The sequence below is a fragment of the Musa acuminata genome, chromosome BXJ3-6 (assembly GCF_036884655.1).
Source record: "Musa acuminata AAA Group cultivar baxijiao chromosome BXJ3-6, Cavendish_Baxijiao_AAA, whole genome shotgun sequence".
Classification (NCBI taxonomy): Eukaryota; Viridiplantae; Streptophyta; class Magnoliopsida; order Zingiberales; family Musaceae; genus Musa; species Musa acuminata.
Genome location: NC_088354.1, coordinates 16,777,767 through 16,803,387, shown reverse-complemented (window position 1 = coordinate 16,803,387; position 25,621 = coordinate 16,777,767). Strand labels below are relative to the sequence as shown.

Genomic DNA, 25,621 nt, shown 5'->3' with positions numbered 1-25,621 from the left:
ATGGTGGTCTCCGAAACGAAGAGAGATATTGCTCCAACGGGATAGTTATCCAGGAGGGATAAGTCTCGGCTCTCCAGAGGGAGAATCATGTGAGACGGACCTCACATGTTGAGGAGGAGTACCTCAACAAACAACAACTCCACGAAGCTCGATGGACTGAGCAAGCGTCGAGGAGTCGTCGCATGATCTCGCTTGAGAGAATGCATGGGTGGATGCATTGCGAGATCAAGTGGGGGAGCGACCCAAAGCAACTTAAATGAAGGCACACTTGGAGTCGATATGGAGATCGGACTCAAGGGAGGGTTGACCCGTGGAATGGTGGACGCGAGGGCCACCATCGACTCAATGCAAAAACGAGGAGCGGAGCAACTTGGGTGTAACTTGGCGAAATACTCAAGCCGTATGAAGGGAGCCAGCATAGAAGTTGGAACGTGGAGCAGAGGCACAATGCTTTCTTTAGACAGAGGTCAAGGACATGAACTCTTGCAGAGGCAAGAGTAGGATCATGTTGTTCCATGGGTCCTTCATTCTGACGGAGCGGACTCATCTTGCATGGTGCCAAAGACGAAAGGAGCTTCGGGGCACATGCACCTTATCTCGGAGAAGCATTTGATGGAGGAACTAAGGCGACTCAATTTGTGGAGGCGAAGTTGGGTACAGAAGGCCTTAGCACGGGGCAAGAGGACGCAGAGGCGGGTACTCTTGAAGAATATGCCACAGTGTTGCATTCGAGTTGCTACGAAGGAAGCGGTGCGCAGCGGAGATTGTGCTGGTAGGGGCAGAGGCCCAGGATCCAGACAATGGTGCACAAATTACAATGAAGTCGGTGGACTTCGAGAGCTACTAGGCGACGGACTGTCCTAGAGCGGTGCTTCATCTAAGTGTGTCCCAAGAGTGGGTGGATGAAGGTCGATTGCCAAAGGAGCGAACAAAATCGAAGGTGGAGAAGACCCTGCGATGTATTGGCAGAGGCCACACATGGAGGGTTCACAATTCGAGTTTATTCCACAAGGATCAGAATGCAATGGAGATGTCACCAGGAGGCGACATGGTGCATCGGATCGTGGTGGAACAGTTCGTGGCAATGCGATACACACGACTTAGTCCCGGGAGGGACTAGATCATATGGAGGTATGATCGGGAGCTACTGGGAGCTCCACTTCGGTGAACAACACGACGGCAAGAAGGGCTATGGATTCAAGGAGTGAAGGCCATGGTACCGTAGAGGCGGGTCTTCCGTGCGTGCAACGAATTTTACATCGGATGAAAACCTTGGTCATCAGCATATGGGGGCTGGGTTCCACCAAGGGAAAAGTTCGAATGCAAGTACCAGTGAGTTCCATGGGAGGAACTTGATCATGCAGAGGTATGATCGAAGCAGCTGGAGAGTTGGACTGTTCCAGAGCTCATATTCGCTTAAGGGAGCCCGGCAAGTCAGAGGACAAGGCCGAGTAAGCGAACGTTGCTACCAAGGAAGCTAAGGAGAACAGAATCGGTGCAAACCCTACAACGTGATGGCAGAGGCCATGCATGGGAGTTGTAGTCTGTCTTTCCATCGACCAAACGGACTGCTTGGAGAACACAGAGGTGTTGAAGCAGGGGGTCGAAAGGGGCGAGGAAGCGACGACGAGTCCAGAGGGACTTAGCTACCCAAAATCAAGCATCAGTTAGAATGGAGGTGGACTCAGAGGAGTGCCATGGAGACATATCTACTGATTGCGAAGAAAAGGGATGCAGATGCGAGGCGACGGATAGTAGGGCCATGGGCATGGCAGCGCCATGGTACCGCAGAGGCGGGACTTCCGTGAAAGTCATTGATCCCTTGCTCTCATGGAGGGAGAGCGCTTGGTCGTGAAAGGGGCCGAGGAGGTGGAGAATGCAGAGGCAATCTCCAAGTACCGAGACAAGGCTGAAGGGCAGAGGCCGAAGAACTTTGTAAGACCGGTGTCAATGTGCTTCTCATCAAGATAGCCGAAAGTGAAGGACTTCGGGTCATGCAAGAGTGCATAACCAAGGAACGAAGTAGGCAGTACGCAGTGCTGTACCTTTGCTACTCAGTGGAGTAGGCGGCAGGGCTGATGGAGAAGATGGTAAAATCCCAGAGGCAACCAAACCTATGAGAGAATTACTCCAAGTTGGGGTGAAAACTTCCTGCATTCCAGAAGTTTAATGGCATTGAGAAGGTGAATCACAGTAACTAACTCAACGCAAGGAGTGCAAACACTTCAAGTGCTTCAGAAGTGTGAGCAAAGAGCAGGCGAAGGCTAGTAACCAGCTCGATGCATGGAGTACAACCTCGAGGAGGCGGGCGAAGTCAAGTAACCTTTGCCTTCTCAACTCTTAAGAGAATGGGCGAAACCGAGTACCCCAATTCTCTTATCTATCCAGCAGAGGAGCTCTGCACAAGTTCAAAGACCCTTCGAAGATAATGTAAGACAATAGTTGTCAAATCCTCACCAATGGTGATCGGTGCTACTGAGAGTAGATTGTCCGCTTCATTTCCCAATGAAATGCCAATCGAAAGAGGAAGTGATGTGAACCTACTTGGATATGACAACTAAGTGAAAGAAGAGTCAATGAGCAAATTTTGTGGAGGAAGGACCCAAAACTTCAGAAGTTTGCGAGATGATGCTCGTTAAAGCTCCAACAAGCATCCACCCAGTTCAAGCAGCATGAGGCATTTTGAGAGACTGACGCAGTAAGGACAGTCTTTTCCTTCATCTGGGAGATCCGCAGGAATCAACTAAGATCAACACAACTCAGCCAACCCCACACCAGAGTCAGAGTCATTGGTGAGTTGAAGCAGCATGGCGGATCAAAGGTTCGACTACTCAAAAACAGCAACGGAGAGCAGCAAGGAGCCAAGAGGCGCATTGTAGTTGGAGCAGAAGATTGAAGACTCAGCAAAGGTGAGGATTTGCAGTGTCGACAAAGGCTTCAACGAGGACGTCGAAGGAATAAGTGGGGGAGAATGTCACGGACAAACTTCTAAACATGGTATTTGATGTAATGCTTATGTATGTTCGTGTCTTTTGGCATGTTCATGCCTTGTACAGCACGTAAAGGGGCGGCCGAAGGCTTAATAGTCCCATTTTAGTTGGGTTGGTGGCCTCTTTAGGCTTGTAAATAAAGGTTGTGTCATGTGGACACGTGCGAGAGATTTTCGGTCTGTAATGGATCATTTTACCCTTTGTTGTGCCACTGTTCAGAGCTTGTAAAGTCTGTTTGTAATTTGCATTGTCTATGAAGTGTTTTTCGGAGATGTTTGCTTATGGATCCCGATTGAGGCGTTCTATCTAACCCGTTCTCTCTTTTGGTGGTCCTAAGGGACAATGGGAGGCTTCGGGGAGGCTGACCTTTGCAGACGGACATGCAAGGGTGCCGCACGACTTAGGCAAAACCAGCTAAATCCGTGACAATAAGGTGGAAACACCAAGATCCCGTAGTGCCACTTACATGAAGACCGAGATCTAAAGAGGTTTCTTGATCCGGTCCCTTTGAAGCCCAAGTTAGTAATCTAAGGGGTATGAGTATAGACATGAGTAGTCAGAAAAGGTAAGCCCCATTTTCATTTTAGTGGAAACGAGCTTTTATACCTAATCGTAAAGAGATAATATATTTTTATGAAATATTCTATGGGGAGGTAGTCTTTAATCACCTCTAATAGCCTCGCTATGGCCTTTTGTCCACGTGGGCCACAAGAGAGGGTGCGTAAACCATAATTATCTATTTTGGACCATTGCCTATGTAGACATAGGGTGACCTTATCTTTTTCTTAGATCGTGGACACCATATGGTGGTTGCATGTTGGATGACGATTAGCTGATGGTATACTCTTTTTCACTAATGACAATGAGAGCACTCTCAGGAAAGACGCGGGAGGCAAGGTCCATGGTGACGAGGAAGGCATTGTGGAGAATTAGGTGGCTGCGCACCTCTTTAGCATCCCTCATCTCCCCCTTCCATTCTCTCTTTTGCCTTTCTCCAAACTTGTGTTCGACTCACCGGCAATAAGAAGTATCCTTGTGAATATTTCATGACAACTCATGGATGAGTTTTTTTTGCAAAAGGTAAGAACACCTTCAGTATCTAGGGTCACAGATCGATCGACCATAGATTGCGTTCAATTAGCTGTTTGCTCTCCAATTGGGCACGGCAATCACTCATTCTTAAGGCCAAAGAATCGAACAAAAAAAGGAGGCCAGCTATCCATTCCTAGTTCAACTATAGTTGGAAGGGGGTAATTATTGTTATTTGTGGCCTCTATGGTAGATTAAGTCAAGAGGCATCAGAGGCGATAATTTACCCAATCAGAGATGTGATGGACAAGTTTTTCCTCTTCACTCTTGCTTTATTTTATTTGCGATCGGTTGGACTAAATTATAGAAATGTTGATCGAATTACTCACCCAAAAATTTAATTAAGATATTTTCCTTTTTTAAATTGATAATTTATTTATTTACCTATTATAATTACATCTCTAAGGAAAGGGTGTGATGATTTTCTATTTCTTCCATAAAAACATTACGTACAGTTCAAATCAGGTAGATATTGCTCATTATGCTTGTTTTTCTATGTTATTACTCACATTTAAATACTTCCTTCACGTACTACACATTTATACGAACGAAGGATCAAGAGGAAGAAGAAGAAGAAGAAGCTAAGGGTTAGGGTGCATGTCGCCGGAGCAGCTGAGGATGAGAACTGTTATAGCGCTAATACTTCTGCTTACCTTCGGTACACGTGAAACCAAACTATTTCTCTTTGTACTTACTTTTTGCTTCTCTCATCTCTGATTCCATAATAATATATTCTAAAGAGTTATACTAATAATCGACCATACAATCTTATTCAAACTTAAGCTTTATCTAATATGGTAGATATATTTTTTTTCAACCAAATATTTGTCATATTAGGTTTGATGAAAATATGTGCAACTTACTTGAAACATTAGAATCACACGTACTCAAATCCCTATATACTTATTTAGATTATGATACATATTTTCTTGTATCAGGTACAACCTTGATGTGTGTTAGTGGTTTGCGTGCAACGGTGACGTCTTCGTCCTCCTCCTCTTCCTCCAAATCGACAAATCGGATAGGAAACCAGTGCAGCATGGATGACATCGTGTTGCACCAAGACGCGACGCCGCCGCTGCCCAGTGGGATCCCAACGTACACGGTGAATGTGCAGAATCTTTGCCCGTTGAAAGACGGGTGTGCCATGGGCCAAATCCACCTAAGCTGCGGCAATTTTAGCAGCGCTCGCCAAATCAACCCCCGCGTCTTCCGCCGCCTCAGCGTCAACGACTGCCTCCTCAACGACGGCCGCCCCCTCCGCCCGGGCGAAACCATCTCTTTCCAGTACGCCAACTCCTTCTCTTACCCCATGGCTGTTTCCAGCGCCACCTGCGTCCCCTCAGCCTAAACCTCTACCTTCACCTGCTTTCATTACCAGACACTCAATTTTGGAGTTATTGTTGGTAGATATGGCTGAAATATACGCTTTTAATTTCCGCTTCTTTGATAGTGCACTAACGCACCTTTTGCTGTGGTGAGTGGTCAGAGCAAGTGCGTCCTTCGCTGGATGACAGCATTGAGAGCATTGTTTTACGATGGGAAGATCATTAAACACGTCCAATTCAAAGCAGAATATTTAAAGGACATCGTAATTGGAACTAAAATTAGAGTAGTCAAGAAATGTTATTGCACTTGTCGTTCCGATTCCAGCTTCTTCGTTTTAGTGCATTTTAATTCTAATGATACACTGAGCGAGCAAGCTTTGAATCATCAACACCGTCTGAAGTAGTTAAGGATGTGTGAATTTGAAGATCTTACATGAAGCTTCTGAGATGAGCAGGTTAGGTAGTAACCCATCTGGTCAAGTGAAGCTTCAGCTGCCTCAAAGACACGATGTGATTAGAATGCACAGTTGTTGTCAACTTAAGGTCGATTTGAGGACATTTAGAAGATGAGACCATGTTAAAGATATCTCGAATATTCAATCAACATGAAATAGTTATCTTAGGGCATAGTCAAGTTAGGGCAAGATCTAGCTTTAGGCATACATTTCACAAGGTGGTTGTCTATTCCTTGCAATTGTTCGTGCAAGGTCGGACTCATCACTTGAAGTGTGCTTCATGTTAAGGTAGAGGTTAAGGTAAAATTAAATTGGCTTCTTGTGGAAGCAGTTGCAGCACCAGGTCGGTTGGTTGAATGACCTACTTGGAATTGGAGTTCCTTGTAACCTTCAGAATCGTAGACGCATGTATATCATATCCCACTTCATGCAAAAGACTGTGTCAAGTTTATCTAACAAAACTCCTCCATCGATCATGGTAGTATGAATCTATAGGTATTTAAAACCTGTAAGTATCTGTTTAATAAGTTTGGAATGAAAACATATCTTAGAAAATTGTTTTATATATTGTTGTTCTTATAACCATTGGTTAGTTAATAAGGGAATATTTCCTTTATATGATCTACTAATGTAAAGTTCTTCATCAACTCCGATCCATTGACATGAGATGTCCAATAGGTGCTAATTTAATTTCATATGTCAAGTCTCAATTAGCCAAAAATAATAGATTTTTGGCCAATTGATTTTGTAAATCTTTGATAGAAAATTAAGGGATTGAAGATGTCATTCAAACAAGGAAGATTTCATGAATGGAACCTAGACAATCATGGGAGGCTTCGAAGTTAATCCAATATTAGATTTTTGTTTAAGAATGAAATCCTTTTACTATTGTCCATATTTGGTTCCTCCTTTGGAATCTAATCACATCCAAGATCTAATCAAATATGATGAACTGAGACAGTATTTTGTAAATACATAGTCACCAATGGGAACCAGAGTCTCACTAAGCTAGCTAATTTACCCAATGTTCAATTAAATTGACCCTTATAAATACCTCGATGGAGAGGGAAATAGAGATTGAAACCCATTTAGTCTCTAGCGTGCATGCTTCTTGACCATGATCAATCCTTTCCCGAGCACCTTAAAGGTTTGGTCTTCACTCGAAATCCTCTATTTTTTCTTGTTTGTAGTTTCTTATGGTAGTTATCTCAACTTTGTGAGCTCCGATTGGAGGCATGGAGATTGTGGGTGTTGAAAACTTTTAAATCGATAATAATGAGTTTACATCAAACTAATCGTATGGTTCCTACTAACACTAACCATGTGCCATAGTCCATTCTTTTATTCTTGAACAATTTAGCATGCATAAAACAAGTTCAGATGCCCCTTTTCTCTAAAAAGTGATAATAGTTTTTTACCCTATCACCAAACTTCTTGCATTTGTAACGTTAAGCTTTTCGTTTGTTACAATGATTCTTCTCTTTATGATTATTTGTGTTACATATTTTTCATCCTCTCTGTGGTCTTTATCTATTGAAATTTTATTATAATTTATTTTTTATCTTCATTTTGATGAACCTCTATCTCTCCCAAGGAATTCACTTAAGTTACTCTCTTATTCTTTGTGATTGGTTGTTTGATTTACCCTTTATGTTTTCGGAACCAATAAATTTTTTATTAAGATATAATCTCCATAGTTTTAGTTTGAAAGTTAGATCAACCCTTATTAGAGATTTGAACCCAAATCAGAGAGCTTAATTGTACGCTCGCTTGTTCGAGCCTTTCAGAACAAGTTTCGCACGGCCCCCATCCGAGGTTGCATAGCCATCCATGAATAATGTCCATGCTGGTGGGATATAGTTGTTGATCTCAAGCAAAGGGTGAGATAGTTCGAAAATAAAATCCAATAACCCTTGTGCCTTTATTGCAGTCCTCGAAACATATCGGATTTCAAACTCATCCAACTCTACTGACCACCTCAATAGTTAACCCGAGACATCAAACGGAAAGAGGACCTATCTGAGTGATTGGTCGGTATTCGCTTACACAGCATGCACTTGAAAATAGGAATGAAGCTTCCTTACCACCTAGGTGGCAATGAGGTAAAGCCTTAGAGTTTCATCCGAGGTTGAGGAAGTGAGATGTGGCAATTAGGCAAGGTGGATTTTTAGCCTTTCAAAAGCCTCATGATACTCTTCTATCCGGAGGAAGTCCTTTAGATTCTTTAATGCTTGAAAAAAAGGCAAATACCTGTCACCCGATTGGGATAAGAATTGGCTAAGCAATGTTATTCACCCTATTAACTATTGGACTTCCCTTACTTACCGAGGTGGTGGCACATCTCTAATATGGCTTTCACATTCTTGGGGTTTATATTTATTTCCCTTTGGTGCATAATAAATCTGAGGAACTTTCCCAATTTGACTCTAGAAGCACATTTAGTTAGATTGTGGCACATGTTGATGTTCTTTGGGACTTCAAATGTTTCCGTTAAGTCTGTCAAATGCAATTCGATTGTCCAACTTTTTACTATCATGTCAACTACATACACTTCAATGTTTCTTGCGATCTTGTGTTTTAATATCTTGTTCACCATTCTTTGGTACATCACCTCCACATTTTTTAAACTGAATAGCATGACTCGGAAGCAAAATATGTCTCATTCGGTGAAAAAGAAAGTGTGTTAAGGATCCTCTCATGCCATTCTGATTTGATTATAAATTGAGAATGCTTCCATAAAAATGGTGAGCTTATGACTAGAGGTAGAATTAACAACCTAATCAATCTAAGGAAGTGGATAGCTATCATTTGGATATGCTTCGTTGAAATTAGTATAATCAACACACATCCTCCAATTTTCATTGGACGTTTGAATGAGTATAACATTGGCAAACAATTGGGGGTTCTGCATCTCAATAATAAATCGAACTCCTGATAACTTATCTACCTCATCAGTAATTACCTACTAGTGGTTGGGAGCAAACTTCTAAGGCCTTTGCTTCACTAACTTGCCTTCGAAATAATGTTCAAGTGATGTTGAACTACGTTGGGGTCGATTCCTAACATGCCTCTCAGTGATCACGTAAATACCTCGGTGTTCTCTCAAAGAAAGTTGATGAGTTGCACTTGTCTCTGTTTAGGAAGTGTCATTTCGACCTTGACAATTCGATCAATTCTAACCTTGTCTAGGGCAGCCTCAATCAGCGGCTCCATCGGTTTAGGATGTGAGGTGGACTTGGCGAAGCCTTTGGTGTCTATAGGTGGCGTTTTAGAATGAGCCTTCTTCGATAGAGAGATCGCCGTCAGGTAGAACTAGCACGACTCCCTTGGGTTACTTCTTAGCTCCCCAATTCCAATTCCAATTAAAAACTTCATTACTATGTTAAAGATTGACACTACCACCCTTAGGCTATTTAATGTGGTTCGGTCCATGATTGCGTTGTATATTGAGGGGATATCTACCACCATAAATATAGCCAGCATTGTTTTGGAATAATGCTCATCTTAGAATATGACATGCAGATTCACGGTCCTATGGTGGGAGAGAGAATCACTCTTAAATTTTGTTAGTAAAGAAGTCAGAGGGGTATAGTTGTTAGTCGAGAGCTTGAGTTTTAGAAAGCATCAAAGTAAAGGATATCGATAGAGCTACCTATGTCAATCATGACCCTGTTCACTAGAACTTCAACACCATGTGGTAGGTCGACACCATTGCCCTTAGTCTGTTCTGCATGGAATGACCTATGATTGCATTGTATGCTAAATAGATATCCACCATCAGGAATCTAGCTAGCATTATTTTGGAGTAATACTCATCTCCGAATAAGACATGCAGTTTCATGGTCCCAAGAGGGGAGATAAAATTGCTCATGAATCCCATAAATGAAGAAAACATAGGGTTATAGTTATTAGTCGAGAACCTGAGTTTTTGGAAAGCATCAAAGTAGAGGATATTGGTAGAGCTACATGTGTTGATCATGATCCTATTGACCAAAGAATTGATTATCTTTATTGAAACTATTGAGGCATCATCAAGGTTCAGGTCAAGGTTCTCTATATCTTCCTTCTTGAAGTTTATCTCAAGGTCACCCTTTATCCTTAGGATCTTTTCAATGGTGGCTTAGACATAAGCTTTACAACTTGAGGAGCTATCTCGCCCTAAGGCAGGTCCACCAATGATGATGTAAATCTATCTCTTCATGACTCCTAAAGTCGGGGTGTGGGTTTCCAACGTTTTTGGATGAGCCGATCATAGTGTCCCTAGCATATAAATTTGTCAATATATGATTTTTCAAGTTACAACAATCCTCCATGGAATGGTCATAATCTCGATGGAACTCGCAGTATTTGAAACCATATCTTTTCGCTAATGGAGTCTTCATTGGGTGAGAGTCTTTTAAGAGCCCTTTCTCTTTTATCTATAGAAAAACTTCAGTTCTAAACAAATTTACGGGGGTTAGCTCATACCTTGAGTGAGATAACTTGGGTCATTCGTTCCTCCTTTGTCATGGTGACCTCTGGGTTATAGTGGATTATAGTTGCTTCAACTTTGGCATCTTGCCTAACTCCTCACGCTTACTAGAGACCATTGTCTTGGTAGCAATATATTAATTAGTCCTCAAAAGTACCTTTGGTATCATTATTGGTGGCTTTTCACTAATGAGTAAAAGAGATGAGAGGGCTTGAACCCCATCATAAGATCTTTTTTATGAGCAATTGATGGGCATCCCTTGTATCTCGAAATTCATTAGTGAAGCATGTCACAAAGTCAACAAGCATCACTTCCTTCCCTTGTCTGAGTCCAAGAAGCATTGTTGTTAATGGTCTCGGGAGCACATTTCCAAGAAAGTGAAGTTCAAATTTAAACCAACAAAAAGCAACTTCAGGCGAGCATATCATTCTTGTGCTGGACATCTTAATATGGTTGAGAATGTGTGACACATCAGGGCATCCAAAGGATCATACAACTATATTTGAGCATGAAAAGTTATAATGTGCCCCATCAAGTCGATAATGCCATCGAATGCCTCTAATGATGGGAGGTGAAAGTTTGTTGGAATCGACATTTTCTTAGATTTTCTGGGTCAATAGCGATCAACCTAAGTTGGGGTTGACCAACACTTCCCATTTGGATTGTTTAAACTCTCATTACATCTCCTCTAAACATCGATCCATATTTCATAGTTGGATCCATATGGAATCTATTAGGAACGAGTCGGCACTAAGAGGGGGGGTGAATTAGTGCAGCGGTAAAAATTACGTCGGTTATGAAAATTTTATTTTGTACGATAAAACTGATTTAGAAAATGCTTAACTATGAAAGCAATAAGAAGAGCGTACCAAGTAATGAGAAGGCCGTTTGCAGTTTAATGTAAATTACATAAATGAAAGGCAAACCATATTTTTATAGTGGTTCGGTTGTCGTGACCTACATCCACTCCGCCGATTCCTCTTCCGTCGAGGCCACCGGCATCTACTATCGGTCTTCCTTCAATAGGCGAAGACCAACTACCTTTTACAACATGATTCTCAGTTGAACTTATTACTAAACATGAATCAAGTTGTCCGGCATGTCATTGGTCCATCGATGCTTCACCCAATTCTTCGGCGCATCGTCCTCTCTTGTGGCCTATTGTCCAATCGGCCAGTTAACCTCCGTAACTCCGATATCCTTGGCATAATATCTGCTCTTCTTGGCCCGATGCCCGAATCTATGGCTCGAAGCCTTCTGTCGATACGTCGACCGATCCCCCGGCCCGATGTCTAACCTTTTGATACGTTTTCCTCCATCCCAACATGATTCTTCTTGCTTTAATTGTCTCTCTCTGATCGAAGAATCCTAGGTACTGACGGTACCACCGCCATTCCTAGGTGGCACCACCATTGGCAGCATTAACTGTTGATAGTACCACCGCCCAGAATTCCTAGGGTGTTGTTCCCCATGCGTTGCCACCGCCGGCCAAGCTTTCAGCACCCTGGTTGGGCCTTGAATCCGACCCAAACCAGCACAACTTTGGGCCTAGTTGGCCCCTAATAGAGTTGATGAGATTACCTCCCAATTCTAAATCTAATTAGATGCTAACTATGATTCCTAAGACATATTCTCAGAAAAATAAGTCTGGTTTCTTCCGGCGAACTTTCGACGACCTCTCAGTAATGTTCCGACGGACTCCCGGCAAGCTCCTGGACTTCACGATGATCTTCTTGGAAAGTTCTGATGAGCTTCTTTGGCAAGCTTCTGGACCTCTCGGTTGGTTCTGGCAGAACTTTCGACGAACGTTCGGACTTTCGACAAACTCTCGAACTCCCAACGAAATCGCATTCTTGACTCTGGGACTTCATTTTGCTTTATGTCTTGCTATCATAGTTCATCTTGCACACAAAAAAATATACTTCGATCTAGACAACTATTACTAAGCATGAATCATGTTGTCCGGCATGTCATTGGTCCATCGACGCTTCGTCAGATTCTTCGGCTCATCGTCCTCTCTTGCGGCCTAAAGCTCAATCCGCCATTTGACCTCCACAACTCCGATAGATTTGGCAAAATATCTGCTCTTATTGGCCCGATGTCCGAATCTATGGCTCGAAGCCTTCTGTCGATGCGTCGAGCGATCCTTCGGCCCGACGTCTAATCTTCTAACACGTTTTCCTCCGGCCCAATATGATTCTTCCCACTTTAATTGTCTCTCTCTGATCGAAGCATCCTGCATCACTCAAAACGTAGATCAAATCATAAACGCTTATCAATTGGTTTCATCATCAAAATTCAAGATTCAAAAGAATCCTCTAATAAATCCATTGACTAGGTCTCAAATTTAGGCATGGTAGAGTAGTGGTGTGCTCCACAAAATTTTATAGTTGGGGAGTAAAGTGCCCCTTCAACTGGAGGTTTGATGGTTCTCAGTGTTAGCATAAAATCTGTAATCATGCTATCTATAATGCGGAAAAACTTTTATACCAAGATTGAAATCAAATAAATTAGATCTGACAATTTTACGATGCATACCTTTCTTGTTGTTCAGAAGAAATAAACCTTATCTGATCTACAAGCACTTCGTCGTCGGATCTGAAATATCAATCTGCAAGGATCTGCAAAAAGAACTAAATCCTTCTCCTCTCTTCCTATCTTTTCACAGGACCACCTAGATTGATGGATTAGGGGATTAAGGGAGAGGGAGATTGAGAGAAAAACTTAATCTCTCACTTGACTCAAATTGAGAGAAAAACCTTAATCTCTCAATTGACTGAGATGCTACTCAGATGCGCACTTAACCCCTAGAGGTCTTATCTATCAGATGCGCACAAATGATATATCAGATGATATATGATGATATCTTTAGCCCCTAGAGGTCCTGTCTATTTATAGGCGAGAGCAGAGGGTCTAGGATAAGTTATTAGGAGAGTTCCTTCCATCAAGGTTATCTCCTAAAGAATCCTATTTTAATATGGACTTCTTTTCTATTGGCCAATAACCATAATCAGAATCCAATAATATCTATAATATATCTTACCTAATTAAATAGGGCCACATAATCTAACATTCTCCCACTTGGCCCAATAATTGGTAAGATATAAAAAGACTTAAAAATCAAAAATAAATAAACAAAATTTATTTAAAAACAATTTGACTCAATTGGATTCTGAAATTTTTGAAAAACTATATACACGCGCGTGAATTTTAGAAAATAGGCCAATAAGTCCAATAATAATAATAATACTACATTAAGTCTGACTAATAATATGAGTCATAGCGGTTGTATGCAATCAGTGTCACACTTCCTTCTATGTACCACAATACTGTTAGCCTTTCCTAATGCAGTCCAAAATGACCCCTATAATTTGTCTTGTCAAGACAATCCTGTCATCACATTCAACCATAATATGTACATACATAATTGTGAACAGGATAGCAGAAACAAATAACTTTAAGTACGTAAGTAAGAATGTCAATTATAGTGTCCACTCAAACATGCATCACCATATCCTTTATGGGTTGCTCACAAACCCAATCATAAGAACATGTTCTTTCAAAATACTTTAGACTGTAAGTCTTAAGTGAATGGATCAGCAATTAATACAGTGGAACTCAAGTAATTAATTGACATTAGATGTTTCTGGACTCATCTTCTCTAACGATCAAGTACTTTATACCATAATGCATATAGATGCAATAGTACTTGTCATTCTTAAAGGAGAAAACTACTGCAATGTCATAAAATATCTTCAACGACTTGGTAATTGAGTCTGACTACACCAAGTCCTGAGATAAAAAATTTTGCAGTCAAAAATTTGATTAGTGGCCTCAAAGCATGCCACAAAATCAACTTCTATTATTAATAATAATAAATTGCCTCTCTAATTACATAGATATTAACCGTAAGGTGGACTTCCTATTATCGAGGCAATTTATATAATCAGCATCTGAAAAAAATACCATTATTTCAAGCCGATATAATTTCATACATGTGAGCATATAATCCTTTGTCCCTTCCGGATATCTTATTACTTTCTCTGTAGTCCTTTAATGTTTTTACTTTTGAGTAACTCCAATATATACCCAACATTTTAACTGTAAAAACTGATATCTTTTCTAACACAGGTTTGAGCATAGACTTCCAACTGCACATATACAAAGAATATCTTCATTATCTGATTCTTTTCAAGTCATTTTCAAGCATTTACTATTGACTAAAACTTTGCTTTTATGATTTACTGAACAAAGCTGTATATTAAAATCATTTCAAGACTCGGTTGATATATCCTTTCTAAGACAATCTTCATAATCATTGAGGTCTATCATTGAATTACTCAATGTTAATAATATAAGATGTCTCATTCATATCAACCATATTAAAACTCTCAGTGATAAATTCTTGATTTAGTATAATAAATCAAGATCACTATTGGTAAGGCAAAATATTATCCATATATAAGACCAATATAATAAACTTGCTCCCATTGATATAAATACTAATTAATAGTATTTACCTTAAATCTAAAAATAATGATATTAAGAACCTTTATATATCATTATTTTGGAGCTTGTTTAAGGTCATAAATGGATTCCTAAATTTGCATACCAAACTTTATATTTCTTTCATTTTCTTTTAGAGTAAATCATGTAGAGTAACCCATATAAAGCTAGATCTTTTAAAAAAAATATATATTTTCATATCATTATGATATAACTTAAGCTCATAATGAATCATTAATGTCATGATGATTCTTAACGAGTTCATTAAAAATCTCGTTATGGTCGATACATTCCTTACGAGTAAAACTTTTAACCACAAGTCTGACCATTATATCGACATTGTCCTTTGAGCCACATTTATATAATAGACTCTTTTACAATTATTGGACAATTCGATAAATTTATCAGACACCATTCTGATTATTAGTTTTAACTCTTCTTTTATTGCATCATATTACTTTTCAGAATCATTACTTTTCATGACCGATGACAACAATAAGGGATCCATTCTGATTCCTATATCATAATATAATTCTTGTAGATATGCAACATAATAACCATAAATGACATGATTCCTTCCCCTTTGAGATATTCTCAAAGTTGTCAATTATGATTGTTCTACAAGACCATTAATAATGATATCAATATAATGTGGGAGTTTAGTAATGTTATTTTGTTGTTCACTTTTATCAAATCATTTAATGATTTGAGTAACAACAATCTCTCGAATAATAAAGAAGTATTAACTTGTATCTCCTTTATATCAAAATTAAATTTCGAGATTTTCACTCCCACTGATTTCCTATTTTATAGGAATCTTATGTTACCAGATTTAATTGTCCTCGTACTATGATTAGAGCAATAAAATATGTACCCCTTTTAAACTTTTCTGAATAAATAATAAAATATTCAGAAATAATTATTAAATCTAATTTTCTTTTATGTGAGTTGAAGATCCTTTATCTCCATAGGACAATCTCAAATATGTAAATATCTTAAATCAGGTTTCCTATCATTTCATAACTTAAAAAGTTATGTAATTTACTTACTAGGAACACCATTCAAGATATACATAGTTGTCCTTGGAGCTTCTTTTCACATTGATTTGGGTACAAAAGATCATGCTCATAACCATATCTATAAGGTACGATGATATCTTTCAGCAATCATATTATGCTGTAACACATCTGGTAAATCATATACCTTTTTTTTTTTTTTTTTAAGAATCTAGCAAAAGAATTATAATTGGGTTCATCATAAATACCATAAAATTTATCACCATTTTCAGATATGATGATATTGACATTTCTATCTAATTGTCTATCAACTTCATTTATATATACACTTCAAGAGTGTAAATGGTCATAGACTTTACATGAATTAGATATATATAATCATATCTCAACAGATTATTTATATGGTGATAAAATGTCTCTCTTTAATGAGACAAAAGCATATAGTGATAAACATAACCTCAAGGAGTTTATAAAACTACATTTCACTTCAATATTTAATTATAGGATCATTGTAAACTTATGATTCATATTAATTCTGCATAGACTATTATACAGAATTCAAAGGTTAATTTTATTGAATCACAGTAAGTTTACAACCACCAAAAGAGAAATAATATTATAACAATTCTAGGTAAAGAACTTAAATTCCCAGAATTATAAGAACACAACATGGATTCTCAAGATTTATCAAATTGAATCATCTTTAGATATAAGCGATAAATACAAACTAATATCACTTTCACTTTAAGATAATTCCCTACATTGATAAATATCTCATTCTCTTTTGGTTTTATCCCAATATCTATTATTGGTAACATATGATGAAGCATCAAATTAATCCATCAATAATATCCGTAATATTTGATTTGAACCATACAAAGGTTATAATTATACCTTTTTTTTTTTTTCATTTCAAATCAAATCTTATAATATGTTTCTTCTTCACATAATTTTATTTGCTACAAAAGTAACACTTTATTGTGAAGATATTCTTTTATGAGTTTATATAATAATTATAAACTCAGATGGAATTACGCTTCATCCTTATTTTAGTGTTACCTACTCCTTGAGTAGTACTCAAAATATTATGAGTCTTGAGCTTACAGCTTTATCATTTATTTTGAGGATATAATCTTAAATTCCTCAAATACTATCATAGTAAGGTGTCAACTAATGACTTATCAGATAATTTAAATTGATCCTTAGATATTCTTATGCGCAAGTTGTAAACTGTACTGAAGTCTAAGTATCATAAAATTGAGTATTTCATGCCTTTCTTGATCAATCACCTCAATTATTTATTTCACAGAACTTTCAATAATTACAGAACTTTCAGTAATTAATATTATGTTCTGTTCAATTAATCTGATCAAGATCTCACTCACTCAATACAACTTGTATATGCTCAAACCATTTATTTCAGAAAGTATAGGGACATTTACATAAACACAATAAAAGAAGTGCCACAGTAATAATATAACATTAATGCTTTGAGTTTCCAAAATATGATGAACTATTGATATCATCTATATTTCACCTTTGGGTGAAATATTGACATATCTGGTGTTCACTCAAAATTACTTATGGAGGACTGATACCATTCTTGTGGAATAGTGTTGTTACCTTTGGGTATACAACCCTAAACTGCAAGAATATCCAAAACAGTATCATCCTTCCCCATCACATAATTATTTAAAATAGATTCTCCTTTGGGATTATCTAAATCTCATAATTATATGTGCCATCGTGAATATTATTTTATTTAATGTCATTTAGGATGAATTCCATAATGTATTTTATAGATTATTAGTCCAGGTCACTTTGGTGGCTACAGGACTAATACAAAAATATAAAATACAGTCTAAAATATCCCATGAATGACATAAACTTTATTGTAATTCATATCCCATAAGCCTATCATCCCAGGCTACTTTGGTAACTACCGGTCAGATAAAACTTAGAAATATAAATTACAAATAATATTCACTAAATTTCTTTATCCTGATTCATTCTGTCATTATGAATATTATTTTATTTAATATCATTTAGGACTAAATTCATAATGTATTTTATAAATTATCAGTCCAGGTCACTTTGGTGGCTACAGGACCAATACAAAAAAATATAAAATACAATCCAAAATGTCCTATAAATGATAAGACCTTTATTGTAATTCATATCACAAAAGTTTATCATCCAAGGCCACTTTGGCAGCTACAAATCAGATAAAACTTAAGGAGATGAATTACAAATAATATTCATCAAATTTCTTTAATTTATGCTAAGCAGTTCAATAATAGAATAACAACCATAATAATTATTGAACATTAATGCTAAGCAGGTCAATAATAAAATAACCATAATAATTATTGAACATTAATGCCAAGTAGTTCAATAATAAAATAACCATAATCATTATTGAACATTAATGCTAAGCAGTTCAATAATAAATAACCATAATAATTATTGAACTTTAATGCTAAGCAATTCAATAATAAATAACCATAATAATTATTAAACTTTAATCAACAAAAGAAAACTCATATGATAATCATGATAACATATAAATCATGTCTTAATTGCCTTCATGTGAAAGATAAATATTATTTTCACAATTTCAAATATATACATGTGAATAACTAAATAAATATCCAAGAACAATAATTGGACTTTATTTATCACATGTATAATCAATAATTCATATGAGAAAACTATAAAGTAAACTATAATTTATAGTTTTTTTTTTTTTTTAAATCAAAAATTAAATCCAATCAAATAACCAAAATATAATCATGATTAAATTCAATCATAATTATAATAAATCATATTTATCAATTTTATAATTGAGAATATAACTTAAAATTCTCAATTTGAATAAAATTGTAAATATATGATAGGATATAAACTGAAATTAAGAAATTCACTAAGGGCAGAACTGTAATTTGGCAAAATTAAACCTGAGGGTAAAACTGTAAATATGTTGTCAGAACATAAACTGGAATTACTAAATTTGCAAAAGGGCAGAATTGTAATTTTGCAAAACCCGTAATTATGCCAAAACCCTAATCTGCCTGCGCCCGTTGCGACGTGCGGCGCGGCCGCCGCCGCCGCGTGCGTCGCGGCCGTTGCGACGTGCGGCGCGGTCGTCTACCCACGCGCGGCCGCCGTCGGTGCGCGGTTGCCATGCCGCTGCCACTACCTGCGCGCGGCTGCTGCGGTTCCTGCCCGCGCTTGGCTGCCGCCTTGGCGCGGCCGCTGCCGCTGCTCGCGCTTGGCAGCGGTTGCCACCATCTGCGGCCACCGCCCTTCCGCAATCACCGCGTTCACATGCGGTGCCGGATGTCCGTGATGCCGCCACCGTTCGCAAGCAAACCTCTGCCTGCGCACGACCGTGATGCGCGGCTGCGGGGTGGTACACGGCCCTTCCTCGACAACGATCAAGAGAGATGATCATCTCAATAATATCGATGATAATAAACAGTAAATTCATCGATCAAACATAAAATTATACATTGCTCATAATCAATAATAGAGCAAATCATATAGAAAGAAAACAGATCAATAATATCCGACAAATCATTCAAGCATCGTAAAGAACAATAATAGATCTAATATATTTGATCTCAAGAACCTGGCTCTGATACCAATTGTTAGCATAAAATCTGTAATCATGCTATCTATAATGCGGAAAAACTTTTATACCAAGATTGAAATTAAATAAATTAGATCTGACAATTTTACGATGCATACCTTTCTTGTTGTTCAGAAGAAATAAACCTTATCTGATCTACAAGCACTTCGTCGTCGGATCTGAAATATCAATCTGCAAGGATCTACAAAAAGAACTAAATCCTTCTCCTCTCTTCCTATCTTTTCACAGGACCACCTAGATTGATGGATTAGGGGATTAAGGGAGAGGGAGATTGAGAGAAAAACTTAATCTCTCACTTGACTCAAATTGAGAGAAAAACCTTAATCTCTCAATTGACTGAGATGCTACTCAGATGCGCACTTAACCCCTAGAGGTCTTATCTATCAGATGCGCACAAATGATATATCAGATGATATATGATGATATCTTTAGCCCCTAGAGGTCCTGTCTATTTATAGGCGAGAGCAGAGGGTCTAGGATAAGTTATTAGGAGAGTTCCTTCCATCAAGGTTATCTCCTAAAGAATCCTATTTTAATATGGACTTCTTTTCTATTGGCCAATAACCATAATCAGAATCCAATAATATCTATAATATATCTTACCTAATTAAATAGGGCCACATAATCTAACACTCAGGTGCTCCTAGGATACTGACACCACATTAGGTGCAGGAAACTCGATGGGTGTCGATGCCGGTAGCGATTGAGCCAGTGACAATGGTTGAGCTAGTAGTATCTTTTATTGCGATAACTAGGACATAAGTGGAGCCATATATCATGCTCGTTAGTATCTACATATGCTAGATAAGGTTTTCAAGAATACCTTGATGGGGATAAGAAGGTGGCTCAAGGTCATCCCCAAGGCTTAAAGGCCTAGGCCAATGAATAGATGCCAGTACCGCATCAACATTTGCTTCGAGGTGGATATGTCCATGTACGAAAAGAGTAGTTGTTGCCCCTCTCGAATGAAAGTGCCATAGGTCAAGGGCAAAGCCTCTTTTCTTGAAAGTTCATTGAGAGAGTTGATGGGCAGGAGTTGTTGTAATATCGGTCCCTTCTTCTAGTACCAAAATGATGACGGAAGATATAATTGATATCCCAATCAACCCGACATGGTCTGGACCCGTATGCATAGGTTTGCCCAAAGTGCCTTAAGGTGGAAACACCAAGATCCTGTAGTGCCACCTATATGAAGACCGAGAGCTAAAGAGGTCTTGATCCGGTCCCTCTGAAGCCCAAGTTAGTAATCCAAGGGGTATGAGTATAGACATGAGTAGTCAGAAAAGGTAAGCCCCATTTTCATTTTATTAGAAACGAGCTTTTATAACTAATCGTAAAGGGATAATATATTTTTATAAAATATTCTATGAGGAGGTAGTCTTTAACCACCTCTAATAGCCTCCCTATGGCCTTTTGTCCACATGGGACACAAGGGAGGGTGCGTAAACCATAATTATCTATTTTGGACCATTGCCTATGTGGACAGAGGGTGACATTGTCTTCTCCTTTGATCGTGGATACCATATGGTGGTCGCATGTTGGATGACGATTAGCTGATGGTATACTCTTTTTCACTAATTACAATGAGAGCACTCTCAGGAAAGACGCGGGAGGCAAGGTCCATGGTGACGAGGAAGGCATTGTGGAGAATTAGGTGGCTGCGCACTTCTTTAGCATCCCTTATCTCCCCCTTCCATTCTCTCTTTTGCCTTTCTCCAAACTTGTGATCGACTCACCGGCAATAAGAAGTAGCCTTGTGAATATTTCATGACAACTCATGGATGAGTTTTTTTTGCAAAAGGTAAGAACACCTTCAGTATCTAGGGTCACAGATCGACCGTAGACTGCGTTCAATTAGCTGTTTGCTCTCCAATTGGGCACGGCAATCACTCATTCTTAAGGCCAAAGAATCGAACAAAAAAAGGAGGCCAGCTATCCATTCCTAGTTCAACTATAGTTGGAAGGGGGTAATTATTGTTATTTGTGGCCTCTATGGTAGATTAAGTCAAGAGGCATCAGAGGCGATAATTTACCCAATCAGAGATGTGATGGACAAGTTTTTCCTCTTCACTCTTGCTTTATTTTATTTGCGATCGGTTGGACTAAATTATAGAAATGTTGATCGAATTACTCACCCAAAAATTTAATTAAGATATTTTCCTTTTTTAAATTGATAATTTATTTATTTACCTATTATAATTACATCTCTAAGGAAAAGGTGTGATGATTTTCTATTTCCTCCGTTCAAACATTACGTGCAGTTCAAATCAAGTAGATATTGCCCATTATGCTTGTTTTTCTATGTTATTACTCACATTTAAATACTTCCTTCACATACTACACATTTATACGAACGAAGGATCAAGAGGAAGAAGAAGAAGAAGAAGCTAAGGGTTAGGGTGCATGTCGCCGGAGCAGCTGAGGATGAGAACTGTTATAGCGCTAATCCTTCTGCTTACCTTCGGTACGCGTGAAACCAAACTATTTCTCTTTGTACTTACTTTTTGCTTCTCTCATCTCTGATTCCATAATAATATATTCTAAAGAGTTATACTAATAATCGACCATACAATCTTATTCAAACTTAAGCTTTATCTAATATGCTAGATATATTTTTTTTTCAACCAAATATTTGTCATATTTGGTTTGATGAAAATATGTGCAACTTACTTGAAACATTAGAATCACACGTACTCAAATCCCTATATACTTATTTAGATTATGATACATATTTTCTTGTATCAGGTACAACCTTGATGTGTGTTAGTGGTTTGCGTGCAACGGTGACGTCTTCGTCCTCCTCCTCTTCCTCCAAATCGACAAATCGGATAGGAAACCAGTGCAGCATGGATGACATCGTGTTGCACCAAGACGCGACGCCGCCGCTGCCCAGTGGGATCCCAACGTACACGGTGAATGTGCAGAATCTTTGCCCGTTGAAAGACGGGTGTGCCATGGGCCAAATCCACCTAAGCTGCGGCAAGTTTAGCAGCGCTCGCCAAATCAACCCCCGCATCTTCCGCCGCCTCAGCATCAACGACTGCCTCCTCAACGACGGCCGCCCCCTCCGCCCGGGCGAAACCATCTCTTTCCAGTACGCCAACTCCTTCTCTTACCCCATGGCTGTTTCCAGCGCCACCTGCGTCCCCTCAGCCTAAACCTCTACCTTCACCTGCTTTCATTACCAGACACTCAATTTTGGAGTTATTGTTGGTAGATATGGCTGAAATATACGCTTTTAATTTCCGCTTCTTTGATAGTGCACTAACGCACCTTTTGCTGTGGTGAGTGGTCAGAGCAAGTGCGTCATTCGCTGGATGACAGCATTGAGAGCATTGTTTTACGATGGGAAGATCATTAAACACGTCCAATTCAAAGCAGAATATTTAAAGGACATCGTAATTGGAACTAAAATTAGAGTAGTCAAGAAATGTTATTGCACTTGTCGTTCCGATTCCAGCTTCTTCGTTTTAGTGCATTTTAATTCTAATGATACACTGAGCGAGCAAGCTTTGAATCATCAACACCGTCTGAAGTAGTTAAGGATGTGTGAATTTGAAGATCTTACATGAAGCTTCTGAGATGAGCAGGTTAGGTAGTAACCCATCTGGACTCAGTTGGGGAAAGAGAACCCATAGTTGCTTGGGATTCATCATTAATAGTGTCCATTTGGGATTGATCCATATGCTCCTTCAAAGGCGAAAGCCTTTGAAGAGGGGTTTGGACTTTTATAATGAAACTAGGAAGAGGGATTTGGACTTTGTGTGTTCGGCTTTCTTGTGATAATGTCTCGAGAGCCTTCTTTTTGGTGATAATACGATCACATCAAATTTGATCACCGATTTAATTTAGTGAAACTAACATTGTGTATTCATATCTTAGACGAGGCAAATTTTTTTCGGAAGGGAAATAGCGTTTGTATCTCATGTCCTTTGCCCTACTTTGGTCAAGAATCGTAGACGCATGTATATCATATCCCACTTCATGCAAAAGACTGTGTCAAGTTTATCTAACAAAACTCCTCCATCGATCATGGTAGTCCGAATCTATAGGTATTTAAAACCTGTAAGTATCTGTTTAATAAGTTTGGAATGAAAACATATCTTAGAAAATTGTTTTATATATTGTTGTTCTTATAACCATTGGTTAGTTAATAAGGGAATATTTCCTTTAGATGATCTACTAATGTAAATTTCTTCATCAACTCCGATCCATTGACATGAGATGTCCAATAGGTGCTAATTTAATTTCATATGTCAAGTCTCAATTAGCCAAAAATAATAGATTTTTGGCCAATTGATTTTGTAAATCTTTGATAGAAAATTAAGGGATTGAAGATGTCATTCAAACAAGGAAGATTTCATTAATGGAACCTAGACAATCATGGGAGGCTTCGAAGTTAATCCAATATTAGATTTTTGTTTAAGAATGAAATCCTTTTACTATTGTCCATATTTGGTTCCTCCTTTGGAATCTAATCACATCCAAGATCTAATTAAATATGATGAACTGAGACAGTATTTTGTAAATACATAGTCACCAATGGGAACCAGAGAGTCACTAAGCTAGCTAATTTACCCAAGTTCAATTAAATTGACCCTTATAAATACCTCGATGGAGAGGGAAATAGAGATTGAAACCCATTTAGTCTCTAGCGTGCATGCTTCTTGACCATGATCAATCCTTTCCCGAGCACCTTAAAGGTTTGGTCTTCACTCGAAATCCTCTATTTTTTCTTGTTTGAAGTTTCTTATGGTAGTTATCTCAACTTTGTGAGCTCCGATTGGAGGCATGGAGATTGTGGGTGTTGAAAACTTTTAAATCGATAATAATGAGTTTACATCAAACTAATCGTATGGTTCCTACTAACACTAACCATGTGCCATAGTCCATTCTTTTATTCTTGAACAATTTAGCATGCATAAAACAAGTTCAGATGCCCCTTTTCTCTAAAAAGTGATAATAGTATTTTACCCTATCACCAAACTTCTTGCATTTGTAACGTTAAGCTTTTCTTTTGTTACAATGATTCTTCTCTTTATGATTATTTGTGTTACATATTTTTCATCCTCTCTGTGGTCTTTATCTATTGAAATTATATTATAATTTATTTTTTATCTTCATTTCGATGAACCTCTATCTCTCCCAAGGAATTCACTTAAGTTACTCTCTTATTCTTTGTGATTGGTTGTTTGATTTACCCTTTATGTTTTCGGAACCAATAAATTTTTTATTAAGATATAATCTCCATAGTTTTAGTTTGAAAGTTAGATCAACCCTTATTAGAGATTTGAACCCAAATCAGAGAGCTTAATTGTACGCTCGCTTGTTCGAGCCTTTCAGAACAAGTTTCGCACGGCCCCCATCCGAGGTTGCATAGCCATCCATGAATAATGTCCATGCTGGTGGGATATAGTTGTTGATCTCAAGCAAAGGGTGAGATAGTTCCAAAATAAAGTCCAATAACCCCTGTTCCTTTATTGCAGTCCTCGAAACATATTGGATTTCAAACTCATCCAACTCTACTGACCACCTCAATAGTCAACCCGAGACATCAAACGGAAAGAGGATCTATCTGAGTGATTGGTTGGTATTCGCTTACACAACATGCACTTGAAAATAGGAATGAAGCTTCCTTACCACTTAGGTGGCAATGAGGCAAAGGCTTAGAGTTTCATCCGAGGTTGAGGAAGTGAGATGTGGCAATTAGGCAAGGTGGACTTTTAGCCTTTCAAAAGCCTCATGATACTCTTCTATCCGTAGGAAGTCCTTTAAATTCTTTAATGCATGAAAAAAAGGCAAATACCTATCACCTGATTGGGATAAGAATTGGCTAAGCACTGTTATTCACCCTATTAACTATTGGACTTCCCTTACTGACCGAGGTGGTGGCACATCTCTAATATGGCTTTCACATTCTTGGGGTTTATATTTATTCCCCTTTGGTGCATAATAAATCTGAGGAACTTTCCTAAGTTGACTCCGGAAGCACATTTATTTAGATTATGGAACATGTTGAAGTTCTTTGGGACTTCAAATGTTTTCGTTCAGTCTGTCAAATGCAATTCGATTGTCCAACTTTTTACTATCATGTCAACTACATACACTTCAATG

General features: G+C 38.4%; 2 protein-coding genes across 2 annotated transcripts; both read left to right on the top strand.

The window, feature by feature from the left end:
* Window positions 1–4,676: 4,676 nt before the first annotated feature.
* Window positions 4,677–5,430, top strand: LOC135641388 (TPD1 protein homolog 1-like). Its single transcript, XM_065156744.1, has 2 exons — window positions 4,677–4,737; window positions 5,018–5,430. Exons 1-2 carry the CDS (start codon window positions 4,677–4,679, stop codon window positions 5,428–5,430), a joined length of 474 nt encoding a protein of 157 aa, XP_065012816.1.
* A 13,608-nt stretch (window positions 5,431–19,038) lies between these two features.
* On the top strand, window positions 19,039–22,665 carry LOC135641387 (protein TAPETUM DETERMINANT 1-like). Its single transcript, XM_065156743.1, has 2 exons — window positions 19,039–19,267; window positions 22,253–22,665. Exons 1-2 carry the CDS (start codon window positions 19,039–19,041, stop codon window positions 22,663–22,665), a joined length of 642 nt encoding a protein of 213 aa, XP_065012815.1.
* Window positions 22,666–25,621: the final 2,956 nt, after the last annotated feature.

Coding starts and splice junctions, on each gene's coding strand:
- LOC135641388 (XM_065156744.1), top strand. CDS start 4,677: ATGTCGCCGGAGCAGCTGAGGATGAGAACTGTTATAGCGCTAATACTT. Junction 4,738..5,017: donor AATACTTCTGCTTACCTTCG/GTACACGTGAAA, acceptor TTCTTGTATCAG/GTACAACCTTGATGTGTGTT.
- LOC135641387 (XM_065156743.1), top strand. CDS start 19,039: ATGCCGCTGCCACTACCTGCGCGCGGCTGCTGCGGTTCCTGCCCGCGC. Junction 19,268..22,252: donor TGATGCGCGGCTGCGGGGTG/GTACACGGCCCT, acceptor TTCTTGTATCAG/GTACAACCTTGATGTGTGTT.